The sequence below is a fragment of the Gopherus flavomarginatus genome, chromosome 7, assembly GCF_025201925.1.
Source record: "Gopherus flavomarginatus isolate rGopFla2 chromosome 7, rGopFla2.mat.asm, whole genome shotgun sequence".
NCBI classification, from domain to species: domain Eukaryota; kingdom Metazoa; phylum Chordata; order Testudines; family Testudinidae; genus Gopherus; species Gopherus flavomarginatus.
This window is the reverse complement of record NC_066623.1, coordinates 53,262,591-53,279,487: the sequence shown is the minus strand read 5'-3', so window position 1 is coordinate 53,279,487 and position 16,897 is coordinate 53,262,591. Positions and strand designations below refer to the sequence as shown.

The window sequence follows — 16,897 nt, the reverse complement described above, 5'->3', positions numbered from 1 at the left end:
CCAGATTGGATGGTGGTCTGAGGTCTCTAAATCTAGCGGATGAGGCTGCTGCAAATTGGTTTGGCGAGCTCTGCACCCAATAAGAAAAAGCTGCACAGTGTAAATACAGAGTCACTCCACTGCTCCAGATTTATTTCAGTTAAAATGAAAGCACTTTTTATCATTATTGCTATTCTTACACTCTTGGTACATTAGTTGTTAATAAAAAGGGCACAGTTCTTTACCTGGCAAGAAGTGCCAGGCTTTATTGGAGAAAACAAGGTTATCTCCATTAAAATATATAGTAACAATGAGAGTCTGAGGCAGCATTTAAAAGCAAGACCCCAGCCTCACAGATCAGAAAGCATTCCAATAAAAAAAAAAACCCCATGGAAGAAACAGATGCATTCTGACTGATACTTTAATAGTTTAACAGAGGACAGAGAGATTTCTAATGACTAGGAAGTAACAAATGCCATTCCACTTTAAAGTAAAAGAGATAAGATCCAGGGAATCACAGGCCACTTAGCTTAACCTCTGTGGTTTCAAAGCTACTAAAGTTGCCCAAGCAGGAAGCAATGGAAAGTTACTTGCAGACACAGGGGCTTAAAGAGGACAACTCAGGCATTCAAACAAATCTCTCTTTGCATTACAAATTTACCTGATTTTTTTTTGAAGATAATGTAGCGACAAATGATAAAAGGAATAGAGCTGACACATCTAGATTTCCATGAGACATTTGATGAGGTGCTACAGAGATTCATTTAGAAGATAATAGTGTATGGGAAAGTGATTGAAGACAACATAACAGATTGTAAATGAAAAATGCTAGCCGTGATCAGACAGCATTTTTAGAAGTGTAAAATGCGGTCGAGGAGTGTACAGCTAATTGCATACATGTGTACAGCATGAGAAAGAATAGAACCTGACAAGAAAATATTCTGACAAATAAATAATTCTGTCTTTTCACCTTGTTCAGAGGGAGGCAAAAGGCAAATGTACTATATAGAGTAAAATATTTCAAAGAAAAACAGATTTAATTAATTGTATTAAAACTTATATTAAGTCTCTTTTTCTCTCTATTTGAATTGTTAAACAAAAAATAAGATGGAACATAAGCATCTTTGCACTGAAGGTATTTTCAAATTTTAAATATGCAAATTAAGTAATTTCATATTGTAAATATTAAGTTTTATGTCAAACTTTTATCTCAAAACCAGGATTGTTAAATATCTAAACACCTTTTTCATCTTTATCAATGGAAAAAGCATTACATTTTAACTTTGATACTGAAGTAACCACGCACTGCTTAAGGTTTCTTCAGTCAACCACACTAGCATTCAAACCATAAAGCTCAGAGTTATGAACAACAAATGCATGAATCTGTAGAAAAATAAAAGTACACAGTGTCAGCTGAATAGAATGCTATTACAGGTTAATCAATATCAGTAATTGCATATATTCAACATAAGTTAAGGATGTGTACATTCAAAGCTGAGGAAACACTGAATTCATGGAAAGTTATTTTAGAGTCTTCTTTAGATTCTGATGTAGGTGTAGTCATTTTATGTGGATGGTGTTGATGCAGCACCACAATAACTCATGTTGTTTGTGATTTGAAGAATTCTTACTGGTTGAGAGAAGAGATGACTATTTTGCTTTGGCCAGAGAGCAGGTAATCCATAAAACTATCACACTGAACTTTCATAAATAAGCTGGTTCCAACTGAATGAAGTTTTGATTTTTGAACTTATGAACAAATAGTCCTTCAGAAATCTATATAACCGCAAAAAAAGATTTCAGTTGGTATGATAATCCATAGTCTTTTCAAAGTTATACTGTGTGTACATTGACCACATTTCAAAAATATAAATCTAACAGAGTTCAAGAACATACCCTTAGTGGCCCTTGCCAGAAGGAAACTGAAAAGTGAATATGTATTTTGAATATAACCACTCTTTTACCTTAAAAAAAACCCAAGACTTCTCAAACATCTGCAGAACATATAATTGGAAATCTGCCCCTCCTCCCCCAGTCAAACATCAATTCCAACACAAAAACCTTTGTTCAAATAATGTTACATCTGTAACATGAATGATTGAAAGCCAGGAAATTGTCCTCATCCACAACTATTTCAGATTTGGAGACAATTTATACCTTCAAGTCAGTGGGACAGCTATGGGTACCTGCATGGCCCCTCAGTATGCCAACATTTTAATGACGGACTTAGAACAACGCTTCCTCAGCTCTCGTCCCCTTACGTCACCCTATACCAGAAACCTACTGACCAGTATACTTACCTACACGCCTCCAGCTTGCATCCAGGACACATCACATGATCTATTGTCTACAGCCAAGCTCTAAGATACAAACGTATTTGCTCCGATCCCTCAAACAGAGACAAACACCTACAGAATCTCTATCAAGTGTTCTTAAAACTGCAATACTCACCTGGTGGGGTGAAGAAACAGACTGACAGAGCCAGAAGGGTACCGAGAAGTCACCTACTACAAGACAGGCCCAACAAAGAAAGGACCAGAACATCACTAGCCATCACCTACAGCCCCCAACTAAAACCTCTCCAGCGCATCAAGGATCTACAACCTCTCCTGCAGGACAATCCCTCACTCTCACAGACCTTGGGAGACAAGCCAGTCCTTGCCTACAGATAGCTCACCAATCTGAAGCAAATATTCACCAGCAACTACACACCACACAACAAAAACACCAACCCAGGAACCAAACCCCGCTACAAACCACGGTGCCAGCTCTGTCCACATATCTATTCAAGGGACACCATCATAGGACCTAACCACATCAGCCACGCCATCCGGGGCTCGTTCACCTGCACGTCTACCAATGTGATATATGCCATCATGTGCCAGCAATGCCCCTCTGCCATGTACAGTGGCCAAACCGGGCAGTCTCTACTCAAAAGAATAAATGTGACACAAATCTGACATCAGGAATCATAACATTCAAAAACCAGTAGGAGAACACTTCAATCTCTCTGGTCACTCAATAACAGACCTAAAAGTGGCAATTCTTCAATAAAAAACACCAAAAACAGACTTCTATGTGAAGCTGCAGAACTGGAATTAATTTGAAAACTGGTTACCATCAGATTAGGCCTGAATAAAGACTGGGAGAGGTTGGGTCATTACAAAACCTAAACTTAATTTCCCCAATACTAATTTCTCCCTACTGTTACTCACACCTTCTTGTCAACTGTCTGTAATGGATCACTCTCTTACCACTACAAAAGTTTTTTCCTCCCTTGGTATCCTGCTGTTAATTGATTTATCTCGTTAGACTGACCTCACACTTGGTAAAGCAACCTCCACCCTTTCACGTATTTATACCTGCTCCTGTATTTTTCACTTAATGCATCCGATGAAGTGGGTTCTAGCCCACAAAAGCTTATGCCCAAATAAATTTTAGTTTCTAAGGTGCCACAAGGACTCCTGTGTGTGTGTGTGTGTGTGTGTGTGTGTGTGTGTGTGTGTTTTTTTTAAGGAAATTCAAAGTTACTGGTCACACACTGTCCCTAATACACATTATCGCGAAAAGAAATGGTCCACTGAGACAAGCAAACGTCTATTATAAAACTCTGGAAAGGGGAGATTACAATGGGCATGCTTTCACTTCAGAAAGTGCGCAAAGCATTGCTATAATAAGAGATCCTTGTAACATCCTATCAGGGATCGGCAACCTTTGGCACACGGCCAGCTAGGGTAAGCACCCTGGCAGGCTGGGCCGGTTTGTTTACCTGCTGCGTCCACAGGTTTGGCCAATCGTGGCTACCACTCACCGCTCCAGGCCAACGGGGGCAACAGGAAGCGGCGGCCAGCATATCCCTCGGCCCAGGCCGCTTCCCGCAGCCCTCATTGGCCTGGAGCAGTGAACCGCAGCCAGTAGGAGGGTGCTTACCCTGGTGGTTCACATGCCAAAGGTTGCTGATCTCTGTCCTATGAATTGCTCAAAGAGTGTCATATAGGTTCAGTGCAATTAGAAAAAGTGTTCAAAAAGGAAAAAAAAATATCTATAAAGCATGAATATTGCTATGGCTAACATATATCATCAAATCTGTAAATCAGCACACTATAGTGCTGACATACTTTGAAAGTAACCATAAAACTGGCATTGGGGGCTTCAATATTTATTCTCTCAATAACTTCAGATAAAATGTATCCAGTTTACAACAGAAAGATTTTTGGATTGTCTTTTAAATTGTTACCCTTCTTGCAAATTCTTCTTGTGATCTGAAACCCAAACTGAGCTCATGCATCATCAGCAAAGGACTGCACATTTATATAGAAGGTAAGATAAAAGGCATTCCCTCCCTGCAAGAACTTTTTCAGGGATATAAATCTTCAGGCTTCAGAGTGTTAGTCAGCCTCTAACTTGAGAGGGTTAGGAAGAAACTTCTCCTGTGTGAAAGTTACTCTAAAACTGCCTCCTGCAGGGTGTCTTGCACCTTCTTCTGAACCAGCTGGCAATAGCCATCACTGGTGACTGCACACTGGACTGGATGGACTGGTCAGATCCAGTCCAGCCATTCCTGTGTTTCTAACTAAACTGCAACTGCAAAATCTTTAATGATGAGCGAGACAGAAGACAGTCCATTTAATCTCCCAGAACTTTTGCATGGGCATTACTGACATGAGTAAAAATTAGAAAGCACTTCTTTTTTCTTTAAAACCTCTGACTGCATACATGTAGGAACCAGGTCTATTGAGTAAGAAGGGGCCACTTTTACATTATCATTTTTTGTGAACACAGCCACTCTAATTTTCAAGTGACAAAATACTTTTTCTTAAGGAAAAAATTATAAAAAATGGAAACCAGAAAGTGTAAAAAGATAGCTTTTAAGCAAGGTTTTACTCAGAGAAGAAAACCACAGGAATCCCTAGGATATATTCTCTGTGTAGGACATTTATATTAAATCAGTTATTTCCAGTGTTGTTGTAGCTGTGTTGGTCATAGGATATTAGACAAATGCGAGGGGGTGAGGTAATATCTTTTATTGGATCAACTTCTGTTGAAACAAGCTTTAGAGTTTACACAGAGCTCTTCTTCAGATCCTGAAGTCAAAATATGATTTTTCTGGCTGCCAGCAAAGCAGGGATCTGCACATCCAGATGGCTTCTTTCTAAGTCTTACATCACCTACAGAAACAAATACGTCATAGTTGGATCTTAACTGAGACACAAAGCAAAACCGAATCCAGCTTCAACTCCCATAGCTGCATTGCTCCAGAAGGTTAACAGGGATAAAAACTTATTTGGTTTCATTTGCAAGGCAAACCAGCTATAGGCACAATAAGAGGGTATGAGGCATAACAGAAAATGTGGAAATGACAGAGGTGCTTAATGACTTCTTTGTTGCGGTTTTCACCAAGAAGGTTGGTGGCGACTGGACATCCAACATAGTTAATGTCAGTGAAAATGAGGTAGGATCAGAGTCTAAAATAGGGAAAGAACAAGTAAAAATTACTTAGACAAGTTAGATGTCTTCAAAATCACTAGGGCCTGATGAAATGCATCCTAGAATACTCAAGGAATTGACTGAGGAGATATCTGAGCCATTAGTGATTATCTCTGAAAAGTCATGGAAGATGGGAGAGATCCCAGAAGACTGGAAAAGGGCAAATATAGTGTCCATATATAAAAAGGGAACTAAGGACAACCCAGGAAATTACAGACCAGTCAGCTTAACTTCTTTACCCCCTAAGGATAATGGAGTAAATAATTAAGCAATCAATTTGCAAACACCTAGAAGACAATAAGGTGATAAATAACAGTCGGCATGGATTTGTGAAGAACAAATCATGTCAAACCAACCTGATAGCCTTCTTTGACAGGGTAACAAGCCTTGTGGATGGGGGGGAAGCAATAGATGTAGTATACCTTGACTTTAGTAAGGCTTTTGATACTGTCTTCCATGACCTTCTTATAAACAAACTAGGGAAATGCAACCTAGATGGAGCTACTATAAGGTGGGTGCATAACTGGTTTGAAAATTGTTCCCAGAGAGAGTACTTATCAGTGGCTCACAGTCATGCTGGAAGGGCATAATGAGTGGGGTCCTGCAGGGATCGGTTCTGGGTCCAGTTCTGCTTAATATCTTCGTCAATGATTTTGATAGTGGCATAGAGAATACACTTACAAAGTTTGTGGACGATACCAAGCTGGGAGGGGTTGCAAGCACTTTGGAGGATAGGATTAAAATTCAAAATGATCTGGACAAACTGGAGAAATGGTTTGAAGTAAATAGGACGAAATTCAAAAAGGAAAAATGCAAAGTACTCCACGTAGGAAGGAATAAGGAGTTGCACACATACAAAATGGGAAATGACGCCTAGGAAAGAGTACTACAGAAAGAGATCTGGGAGTTAGAGTGGATCACAAGCTGAATATGAGTCAACAGTGTAACACTATTGCAAAAAAAGTAAACATCATTCTAGGATGTATTAGCAGGAGTATATTGTAAGCAAGACATGAGAAGTACTACTTCTGCTCTACTTCGCGCTGATTAGGCCTCAACTGCAGTGCTGTGTCCAGTTCTGGGCGCCACATTTCAGGAAAGATGTGGACAAATTGGAGAAAGTCCAGAGAAGAGCAAGAAAAATGATTAAAGGTCTAGAAAACATGACCTATGAGGAAAGATTGAAGAAATTGGGTTTATTTAGTCTGGAGAAGAGAAGACTGAGAGGGGACATGATAACAGTTTTCAAGCACATAAAAGGTTGTTACAAGGAGTGGGGAGAAAAATTATTGTTGTTAACCTCTGAGGACAGGACAAGAAACAATGGGCTTAAATTGCAACATGGGCAGTTTAGGTTGGACATTAGGAAAAACTTCCTGTCAGGGTGGTTAAGCACTGAAACAAATTGCCTAGGGAGGTTGTGGAATCTCCATCATTGGGGATGTTTAAGAGCAGGTTGAACAAACACCTGTCAGGGATGATCTAGATAACACTTAGTCCTGCCTTGAGTGCAGGGGACTGGACTAGATGATCCCTCGAGGTCCCTTCCAGTTCTGTTTTTCTAGGGGGGAGGGATAGCTCAGTGGTTTGAGCATTGGCCTGCTAAATCCAGGGTTGTGAGTTTAATCCTTGAGGGGGCCATTTAGGGATTGGTCCTGCTTTGAGCAGGGGGTTGGACTAGATGATCTATTGAGGTCCCTTCCAAACCTAATGATCTATGATCTATGATAGTTCTATAAGATTGGGGCAGTTTTACATACATATGTATGAGCCTGCTGAATAAGCTAGTGTGAAGTAGATAGCCTATTTCTCCTACTCTCCACTACATTTTCAAGAGTTCCTGTAAAGATCTGCCAGATCATGAATGTGCTGTTCAGAGTTCCGCAATAACACAACACACACTATGACATAACATGAACTAACATAACCATACCCAACTAGTGTAAGTCAGCACAGCTACACTGCAATCAATCAGCTGAGAATCTGGTCCTATGTACAGATATGTTAAAACAGGAGAAGCTGTGGACACATGCTGAATATATTCTATCATCTTACCTGAATTGTAATAAAGGTCAGGTCTTTCTAAAATATCCCCTTCATGGATGTAGGGTTCAATGCAGTCATCCCCATACAGGTACTGCTCACTCTCATCCATCTGTCGAGATTCTACCATCTCCAACCACTGAGAGTTGTGCCATCGGAATTTCTCACTCTGGATCTTCTTAGCCCACTCCTCATCATATTCCTGTTAAAAATGCCAAGCAGGTTTTTGTAGGTAAATGTGAGTGAACTTTATGCTAGTAAAAGACACAAGCTTGACAGTCTTGGAGACTGAAGACCTTTGTTTAACTTGATGGTGCATTGACTGTATAAAGCAACATGTTGCAAGTATCATGTGACGCACTGGCAAACCAGGTGCCAGCTCTTGCCAAGTCTGTAGGCAGCAGCTGAGCACTGACAAATTCATAGCTGGAAGCCAGACCAGCTCACCTATATATTATTGTTCAAGATAGGTGTTAGACTTGTAAGAACGTGTTTTGTCTCTATAAAATGCTTGTACGCTGATGCATGCATTCATCTTACCTTTATGTCTGTATGCCATGCTATAAGATAGCTTTACAACTGTAAAAATGCTTACTCTGAACTTGTGAACCTAGGCATGAAGAGGGGCTCCCCACCCACCAAGAAGGACTATCAAGACTAAATGGGCCACTGTAGAAAAACTTTTTTGATTGTGCCATCCACCCATGGAGAAGTTACATGCAGGAGCCCTTATCCCATAGTGTCAAGGCTGATTCCCCACTCCGGCACTTCGAGTGCAGAAGGTGGGGGCTCTGCAAGAATTTTAAAAATTAATACTGGCCACTCCAGGCTTATATTAAACATCCAAGGTTACAGCTTCTCTCTGACCTTGGATTGGTAGATGCTGCCACCACCCAAGTGCAAAAAATCCCTTTGGACCCAGGAAGGAGCACTTGGGAATTCCTCCCTGTGGGGTACCCTCAAGCCCATTCACCCCGCTCTGGGGAAGAGCTGAGAAAGAAAACAAAGGAAATCAGCTGTTAGAATCATAGAATATTAGGGCTGGAAGAGACCTCAGGAGGTTATCTTGTCCAATCCCCTGCTCAGAGCAGGATCAACACCAACTAAATCATCCCAGCCAGGGCTTTGTCAAGATGAGCAGTAAAAACCTCTAAGGAAGGAGATTTCACTAGCTCCTTAGGTAATCCATGCCAGTGCTTCACCACCCTGCTAGTGAAATAGTTTTTCCTAATATCCAACTTAGACCTCCCCCACTGCAACTTGAGACCATTACTCCTTGTTCTGTCACCTGCTACCACAGAGAACAGCCTAGCTCCATCCTCTTTTGGAACCCCCCTTCAGGTAGTTGAAGGCTGCTATCAAATCCCCCCCCCCTTCTCTTCTGTAGACTAAATAACCCCAGTTCCCTCAGCCTCTCCTCATAAGTCATGTGCCCCAGTTCCCTAATCATTTTCATTGCCCCCCACTAGACTCTCTTAAATTTGTCCACATCCCTTCTGTAGTGGGGGGACCAAAACTGGGCACAATACTCCAAGTGTGGCCTCACCAGTGTCACATAGAGGGGAATAATCACTTCCATCAATCTGCTGGCAATGCTCCTACTAATACAGCCCAATATGCTGGTCGCCTTCTTGGCAATGAGGGCACACTGCTGACTCATATCCAGCTTCTCATCCACTGTAATTGCCAGGTCCTTTTCTGCAGAACTGCTGCTTAGCCGGTCAGTCCCCAGCCTGTAGCGGTGCATAGGATTCTTTCTTCCTAAATGCAGAACTCTGCACTTGTCCTTGTTGAACCTCATCAGACCTCATCTTATGGCCCAATCTTCCAATTTGTCTAGGTCACTCTGGACCCTATCCCCACCATCTAGCTTATCTACCTCTCCCCCCAGATAATTAAACAACATACGCACAAACCTCTCAGGACACCAAAAATCCAATCCTGTTCTTAAAAAGGGTAAAGACTAAAAGAAAAAATACATCTGGAACTTAGACTTTTTGCTAGATCAAAAAATACACCAATTACAAAAATTAAGCATCAAGATAGTTCTGCTGGGGTTCAGCTTAAAAGTTACAAGCAAAACAAAAGCACCTGGGGTTAGCACAGAGGAGTCCACAAGCCAATAAGAAATAAACAGAAATAAACCTAATTGCATCTTCCTAGACAGTCCCTAATTTACTTACATATCTGGGGTTTCAGATAAGCAATCTCTAGGTATGATCTGACTGTTTTTCATACTTGGCTTAAAGCTTCTCACAGCCTAACTGCTGCCCTGTTCCCCTTTTCCCTGGAGAACCACAACATACAGACAAAGGGAAGTTTTTTTCCCCCATTTTTAAAAAGTTCTAGCCCTCTCATTGGCTCTTTTGGTCATTAACCCGCTCCTTCCCTTTTACCTATGGGCTTGTTAAACACTTTACAGGTAAAGCAAGTGGAGAACAGCTACTAAGAGGAATTTTATAGCTAACTGGCTGGCTGGGTGTCCATAAAAGGAAGCTGCCCCCCATCTTCATTTATTTCACTTGGGTTTGAATTTTGGAGGAAAACCATATAAAGATGCTCACAAGAAGAAATGGTTCTCTTTGCTATTTGGATTCTTACAAAGGCTGGAGCTAAGAAACAAAAGCAGAGGCCCCCAGGGTCAACATGGGTTAACCCTAAAATGGACAGATTACTACATCTCTGTCAACTTTTGGAATGAGACTCATTTGCACTCATAGGTTGCCTGCTTTAACCTGAAAACATCCATTTCTTCTTCCTAGTTAATAAATCCTTAATTAGTTTACCAAAGGACTGGCTGCCGGTGTTGTCTTTGCTGTGAAATCTAAGGTACAAATTGAAGTGGGGTAAGTGACTGGTCTCCTGTGATTGGAAGCAACCTGAATATTTTGTGGCATAAATTACCATTTATCACTAAGTCCAGCTTGCCTGAGTGGCAAGATGGACTGGAGTGCCCAAGGGGACGGTGTAGGACTCCATGGTAAGACTGTTACAGTGATCCAGGAGGGTCACATTTGTTACTGGTTGGTGAAAACTAATTTTAAAACATACCATCAGTTTGAGGTTGTCTCTGCCCTGCTTTTTGACAGTCTGCCCTGAGGTTGGCAAGCACAATCATAAATCACTCCAGGCAGTGTGATGTGATATATATTATTCTTCTCTTTCTCCACAGCAGGTACAGCACAGGTGGCAGCAGTACAAGTTTCATATGGTACAATGAGGGTTAAGGGAAAGAACTTTTGTTTAGGAGCAAGACAGTTCAGTCTTCACAGTTTTTGATTAACCTGCTGACAAGGAGCTAGTCATGCCAATTGCAATGGAGATTTTTGTGATTATAATAAAAATGTATAGGGCATATTTGCTCAGTGTTCCTGTTTAAAAGTGACTAGAAAGGAGTTAATAACTGAAAAACAAATAGAGGTTCAAAAGATTTTGATAAAAACTATCAATACATATTTTTCTGCACCCTAATTTGTAAGCAATTTTCTGTTTAGCATCCCCGGAGTCTATTCCAATAATTTAAGACTCATTTGCAATCTGTGGCCTCACTGTACAACTGTTTTCTATGTTTAATACTGGATGTCCAAGAAAAACAAACAGCAACACTGATTCTAGAAGATGAGTCCAAGATACAAAGTTCAGGCCTGAAATGAACTTCAAGTTTGGAAGTTTAGGAGCAGCCCTTTATGGAACTGAAGGTCAGTTATTAAATTTGGATCTGGTTCAAATTTTTTTTTGACGTTTGGTGTGTTCAGCTCCTGAGCTAAGATTCACGATCATTTCTAGATTATTTAACAAAAAGCCTAGTAAAACTTGATTTCCTCACGTTAGTAATATGATTCCCAAAGCTGGCTACACAGGAGCATTACAAAAAAGTGACAGTCTACCAATGCTGAAGTTAGCTGCAAGATAGCAACAGAACAGTCTTGTACACGTTTTCCCTACAGTGTAAAGCTGGCTTTACAAGTGCCCTTTCAATGCCAACATGTTTGTGAGAGACACAAAGCAGATGAGGTAATATCTATTATTGGACCAACTTCTATTGGTGGAAGATACAAGCTTTTGAGCTGAAGAGTTCTTCTTCTGGTCTGGAAAAAGAAATCAGAGTAGCTGAGGTAAATCCAGATTGGGACAGATTGCATCTGTGGTCATTCTTCAGTGATAAGCCACATGCTGAAACTTGCTAACACTACTGGAAAGAGAGGCCTCGTGGTAGACTCAAGAAATGTGTGTGTGAATTTCCAAAGCCAGCTATCACATCTGTGCACAGGTTCACAGCAGAATCTAAATGATACACAGTGGTTAGCATCCATCTTATCAGAGGTCTGTCAACTGCAACATACATGCAGCAATAAAAGATGATAAATAATATTTCACGACATTCCTTCTCTGAAATGGAAGCATGTCCTAATGAGTCCTCTCCACACTTTAAGAGCCTGATTCACTGATTTCAACAGGTGCTGGATCAGTCCCTAAGGGTATGTCTACACAGCAATTAGAAACCTGCTGCTGGCCTATGCCTGCAAGGTGGGAGGGTCCCAGAGCTCGGGCTCCAGCCTGAGCCCAGAAGTCTACACAGCAATGAAACAGCCCCACTGCCTGACCCCTGCATCAGCTAGCACGGGCTAGCAGTGGGTTTTTCTTTGCTATGTAGACATACCCTAAGAGAAGAGATGTGTTCCTTCCACCACATCAGGTGGCTCTCTGAAAACCAACCAACCAACTTACCTTGAGCCTCTGAGGCTTCATGGGCAGCTTACCACTGTGCAACATCAGAACCATTATTCCACTGGAAATGGAGAGGTTAGACCTTTGTTTTACTTGGATGAATGGCAGTTTGTTTCTCTTGGTATGAGGCTGGACACGGACTTTCCATTCTGATACAACATCAAGACAAGCACCTGCCTGCATTAGCCTCTACGGACATATTTGTGGTACAAATTTGCACTTTGTAAAATATACATCTAAGATTTTTATCTCTCAGTCTGCATGTAAACTAACCACACTGGAATTCCCCTCTACCTGGGGAGCAAGAGATCAGGATTTCAACCCAGGTTTCCCACATGACTTTGTGTGCATATAGCAAGCAGTGTGGTCACCAGGTTGGATCTCAAAACACTTGCAGTCTCTGATGGCCTCAAACATGAGACCCCAAGACTGCAACCCGAACTCGCAATCGCTGCATAAAAATGCCACATACTTAGGTGAAAGAGGGCTGGGCTGAGTTTTCTTCTCGTCCCCTTCTCACTTTTAATTAAAAGAAAAACTAGAACTAGCAGTGAAAAATAAACTCCTTGGAAAAGGTAAACTCATCTCTAAGATGATTTATAAAGTGACCGGTGAAAAATGAAAGTGTGTAACTTTCAGTGATGACATCTGACCAGCAACTTGGAAACATTTCCTTTGCTGTGTCTAAGCGGGCTATCTATTATGTCAGCCCTCAGCATCCTTAAGCTCCTTTCAAGCTTTAGAGAAACACGTTGCAACTGCCAGAGGCCATTCTGTAAATCCCAAGAAAACTATTCCCAGAAACGATGATTACAAGAAGGAGAAAAACTAAACAAATAGGAAATCAGATTAATTTGTAGGAGAGTTGAATATTTTTTACACTGGCTTGTTTACTTTCAAAAGGTCCCAGCAGCCATTACCATTGCTCCTAAGTTCCGAATTGCAGATTTAGCAGGGTGCACACAGAAAAATCTAATGCCTTCTAAAGTACGTTGATCTTTGGAGAGAGACACTTGCACGATTTTTTAGTTCAATTCCACACTATCATTTGAGCTGACTGAATTTACCATGCTATTTATAAGATTAACAGGGAAATGTGGACTTTTATTAATCATCCTAAAGATATCATCAGTTTAAATCCCCCCAACTCTGACTACCCCCTTATTGTAGTAAAAAAAAAACAAAAACCAATCTCTTGGTATGTTTCTTTCAGAAGAAGCTCAACACTCTACATATATTGCAACAAGTTCCACAAGATGAACTACATGCTACCCTAAATACCCCTCTTTAAAACTCAGAGTAGACAAAAGCTGGCAGATAACCACTGAATTAAATTGGCACGGATCTGGTTGTTTCTTGAGTGAACTGTGTGCATTTTTAATAATCTAAACCCCACTTTTCCCCACCTCCCCTCAGGTAATTTTGGTGCTTTTCTAATATTTTCTAATATTTTCAAAATCAGTTTGAGTCTATTGACTTGGAATTACCATACCAGATAAGAGCAAAGGTCCATTTTGTCTAGGATCCGTGTTGGGCAGTGGTCATAGATTTTAAAGACAGAAGGGACTGTTATGGTAACAGTCTAGGTTATAGGTAACAAACTAAAATAAATATCAAGGAAAAGCAACTCCCTGCAAACCCAATAGTCCTAGTGTCTACAATAACCTTGAAGGGATTAATTTTGAGCCATTAAAAGCCTTCTTTACTTGAAGAGCATCTTCTTTACCCAGTGAATTCCCTCAGAAATGCTATACAAAAACTATGAAGGTTATGGCACAAACCAACAGCCACTAGGATGTTCTAAGTTAAGTCTGTCAGTTTTCTTGAATATCAGACCATTGGGTAAGCAGGGGTGAAGTCCGTCTGTCTGATGTTTTTCAAATGCTGCAAGTTTAGTTATAACCACTGCTTTAAAACTAGTAGGAGGCGGCAGTAGTGAAACTGGATCTAGACTGCTCTCAGTGGTACCTGATGACAGAACAAGGAGTAATGGTCTCAAGTTGCAGTGGGGGAGGTTTATGTTGGATATTAGGAAAAACTTTTTCACTAGGAGGGTGGTGAAGCACTGGAATGGGTTACCTAAGGAGGTGGTGGAATCTGCTTCCTTAGAGGTTTATAAGGTCAGCCTTGACAAAGCCCTGGCTGGGATGACTTAGTTGGGAATTGGTCCTGCTTTGAGCAGGGGGTTGGACTAGATGACCTCCTGAGGTCCCTTCCAACCTTGATATTCTATGATTCTAAGAGGAGTGCTTAGAGGTTGATTTTATTCTCCTCTGAGCCCCCTAGACATCAGTATTTTAAGCATTCGGTTTCCATAAATCCTGGAGTGTCATGGAAGATGTATGGTTTGATTCTGCATGGAATGTGCCATCCTTTTTGAAGTCCTACATCCAGCTTTGTTTACTATTGAACCACAGAAACATTATGAAGCGTTAACTGGCCTATTATCAGAGCATGCCTGTTCCCTATCAGGGGTCCCCTTTGTCACTGGCTTCCGTCACACCTTGTATCTGATTAACACACTATAGGATAACATAGAGCTACACAGATCTGTTTTGTGTTCTATCAAGCTGATGGAAAACAGATTTTCCTTTTCACTTTAATGTGGCTGCCCTCTCATTAGGTCTTTAATATGGTTCATTTAATGTGATTCCCTGTACTAAATTAAAACTGCTGTATAGTAAATTGAATCCTTGTTAAAGTTCGGATTGTAGCTGGTAAAGTGATACATTGTGTTGACTGAATCTACACTTGCTGCAACAAAATGCATAGTCTACATAAATGGTTAGATTAACAGCCTATCAGTCATTGCTTAACAGGATAGAGTTTTTCTGGTTAGCTATCTTTAGTGGCATTTCTGTCCAGTCCCTAAAACAAACTGCCTCCAGCACATAATGGGCCAAATCCTGCCCTCACTTACATCTGTGTAACCTTCAATGATTTCAATAGGCTTGTACAGGTGTACTGAGAGCACACTATTGACAGAAACCAGCTTCTGCCATGGCCCGTAATGTAAAATCAACGTAATGTGCAGTAAATGTAAATTAGACGTTGGAAAAGAGACATCTGTTTCAAATCTGAGCACAAGCTATCTCCCATACTTCCTTAACTGCTTTGTGATGGTCTCCAAAATGGTCCTCTGCAGAACAAAATCACCACGATAAATATTTTCAAAGCAATAGGCAAAAGTTCTTATATATATATATATTGCCTCTTAATAAAAAAGAACCGTGTACAAAAAATATAGAGCAATAAAAGATCCCAACTGCTCTGGCACCAACTCAAAAGGGAGAAGTGTTGCAGTAACTTCTGCCCTGTTGTATTTTACCTTGTGTTCAAGGAAAACTAGTACAATCAGCACTTTAGAGACAAGCCATAAAACTAACAGATCGTATCTGCTAGCAGAAATAACCACTATAGTTAAGCTTGTCTAACAATTTCTATTCTAACCCCCTGTTTTCAGTCCATAACTTTCCGAAACATTCACAGCTTTCCAAATTTTATCATTCCCCCCGAGGTGGGTGAGTCTATGTGCTGTCTAATCCCATACACATACACAAAGCTCCAGCAAAACTGATCAGCTGATTTCCTTAGGAGGAGGAAAGAGAAAAACCAAAATTGCTTCTCCATTATGATATGTCCTAGGCTAAATTCAGAGGGGTGGGGCAGCTGTGACTCACTATCCCTATGTGAGAATAGAAATAGGGGTTCACTAGCAGGTCTAGGTTGCCTGGCCTGTCATCCATATCTTAATATTAGAAGTTGAAAGCCTGTGCTGTTGCATGAATGTAGTTTGTAAGGTAACGTGTAAAAAAGCCAAAAATGGCTGAGAACTTAAAAACTGGACAGAACAGACTAAATCCCATGGATGATTGAACCTGGTGATATTCTAAACAAAAAGAGCTCTGTTTCCACTGCTTCATTATGATCCCACAAATAATCTAGGCTTCAGAGTGAGGTTTGGAATTATTGAGTGTAATGGATTTTTTGTGTATGTCTGGGTATGCGTGTGTTAGAAGAGTTGTGTGGATAGTAGTTGGGAGCACTGGTGTGGCAGTAGCTGGTCAAGTTATCCACCATCAGTGCAGTCTTCCTCTACAACCAATGCAACTGTTGCACACAAAATAGCTGTAAAGGAGGTGATTGGTTGAGTTACCTCTGATATCACAATGGTCCAGGACTCTTGGCACAGCATAGATACATGCCTTATTGTAGCTGTAACCCCGCACATGTGTAATTCATAGGGCCTAAATGGCTGAGAATTAAAAAACTGGACAATAACAGATCGTGAAACCCAGTCATGGTTCAATCTGGTGATATTCTGAACAAAGAGAGCTCTCAACCATGCTTGTATCTGTTGCCATCACTTCACATTGCCTCAGTCATTTTAGGCTTCAGAGTGATACAAAAAGTGACATTCTTGGAAACTTATTATGTAGCCTGAGAAGAGGGGCACTGGGAGCTGCTGCAGAAAGCAAAAGCAAAAGCAAAATGATTGTGAAGGCTGCAGCAAAGAGATGTGGGAGTGTTAATGGAGGGTGTGAGGGTATCCCAATCCCTTTTTCTGTGCCCTCACAGCTCTGTTACCCATCCTCACAGCCAGGTGACGGCCTTCCCAGAAGACCAATCTCCATATCCACCACCAAACCAACAGTGGAAC

At 40.9% G+C, this 16,897-nt stretch overlaps 1 protein-coding gene across 6 annotated transcripts in view; it reads right to left on the bottom strand.

The window, feature by feature from the left end:
* KIFAP3 (kinesin associated protein 3) overlaps positions 1-16,897 on the bottom strand; it is a 174,970-nt gene that overhangs the window by 47,034 nt on the left and 111,039 nt on the right. For all 6 annotated transcript variants that reach the window (XR_007775618.1, XM_050963132.1, XM_050963134.1 and 3 more), the window contains one exon: positions 7,522-7,711. Coding sequence is in view for 5 of the 6 variants with exons in the window: in XM_050963132.1 (XP_050819089.1) it covers positions 7,522-7,711 (190 nt within the window). In the remaining variant the exon portion in view is untranslated. The remainder of the gene's footprint in view (positions 1-7,521; positions 7,712-16,897) is intronic.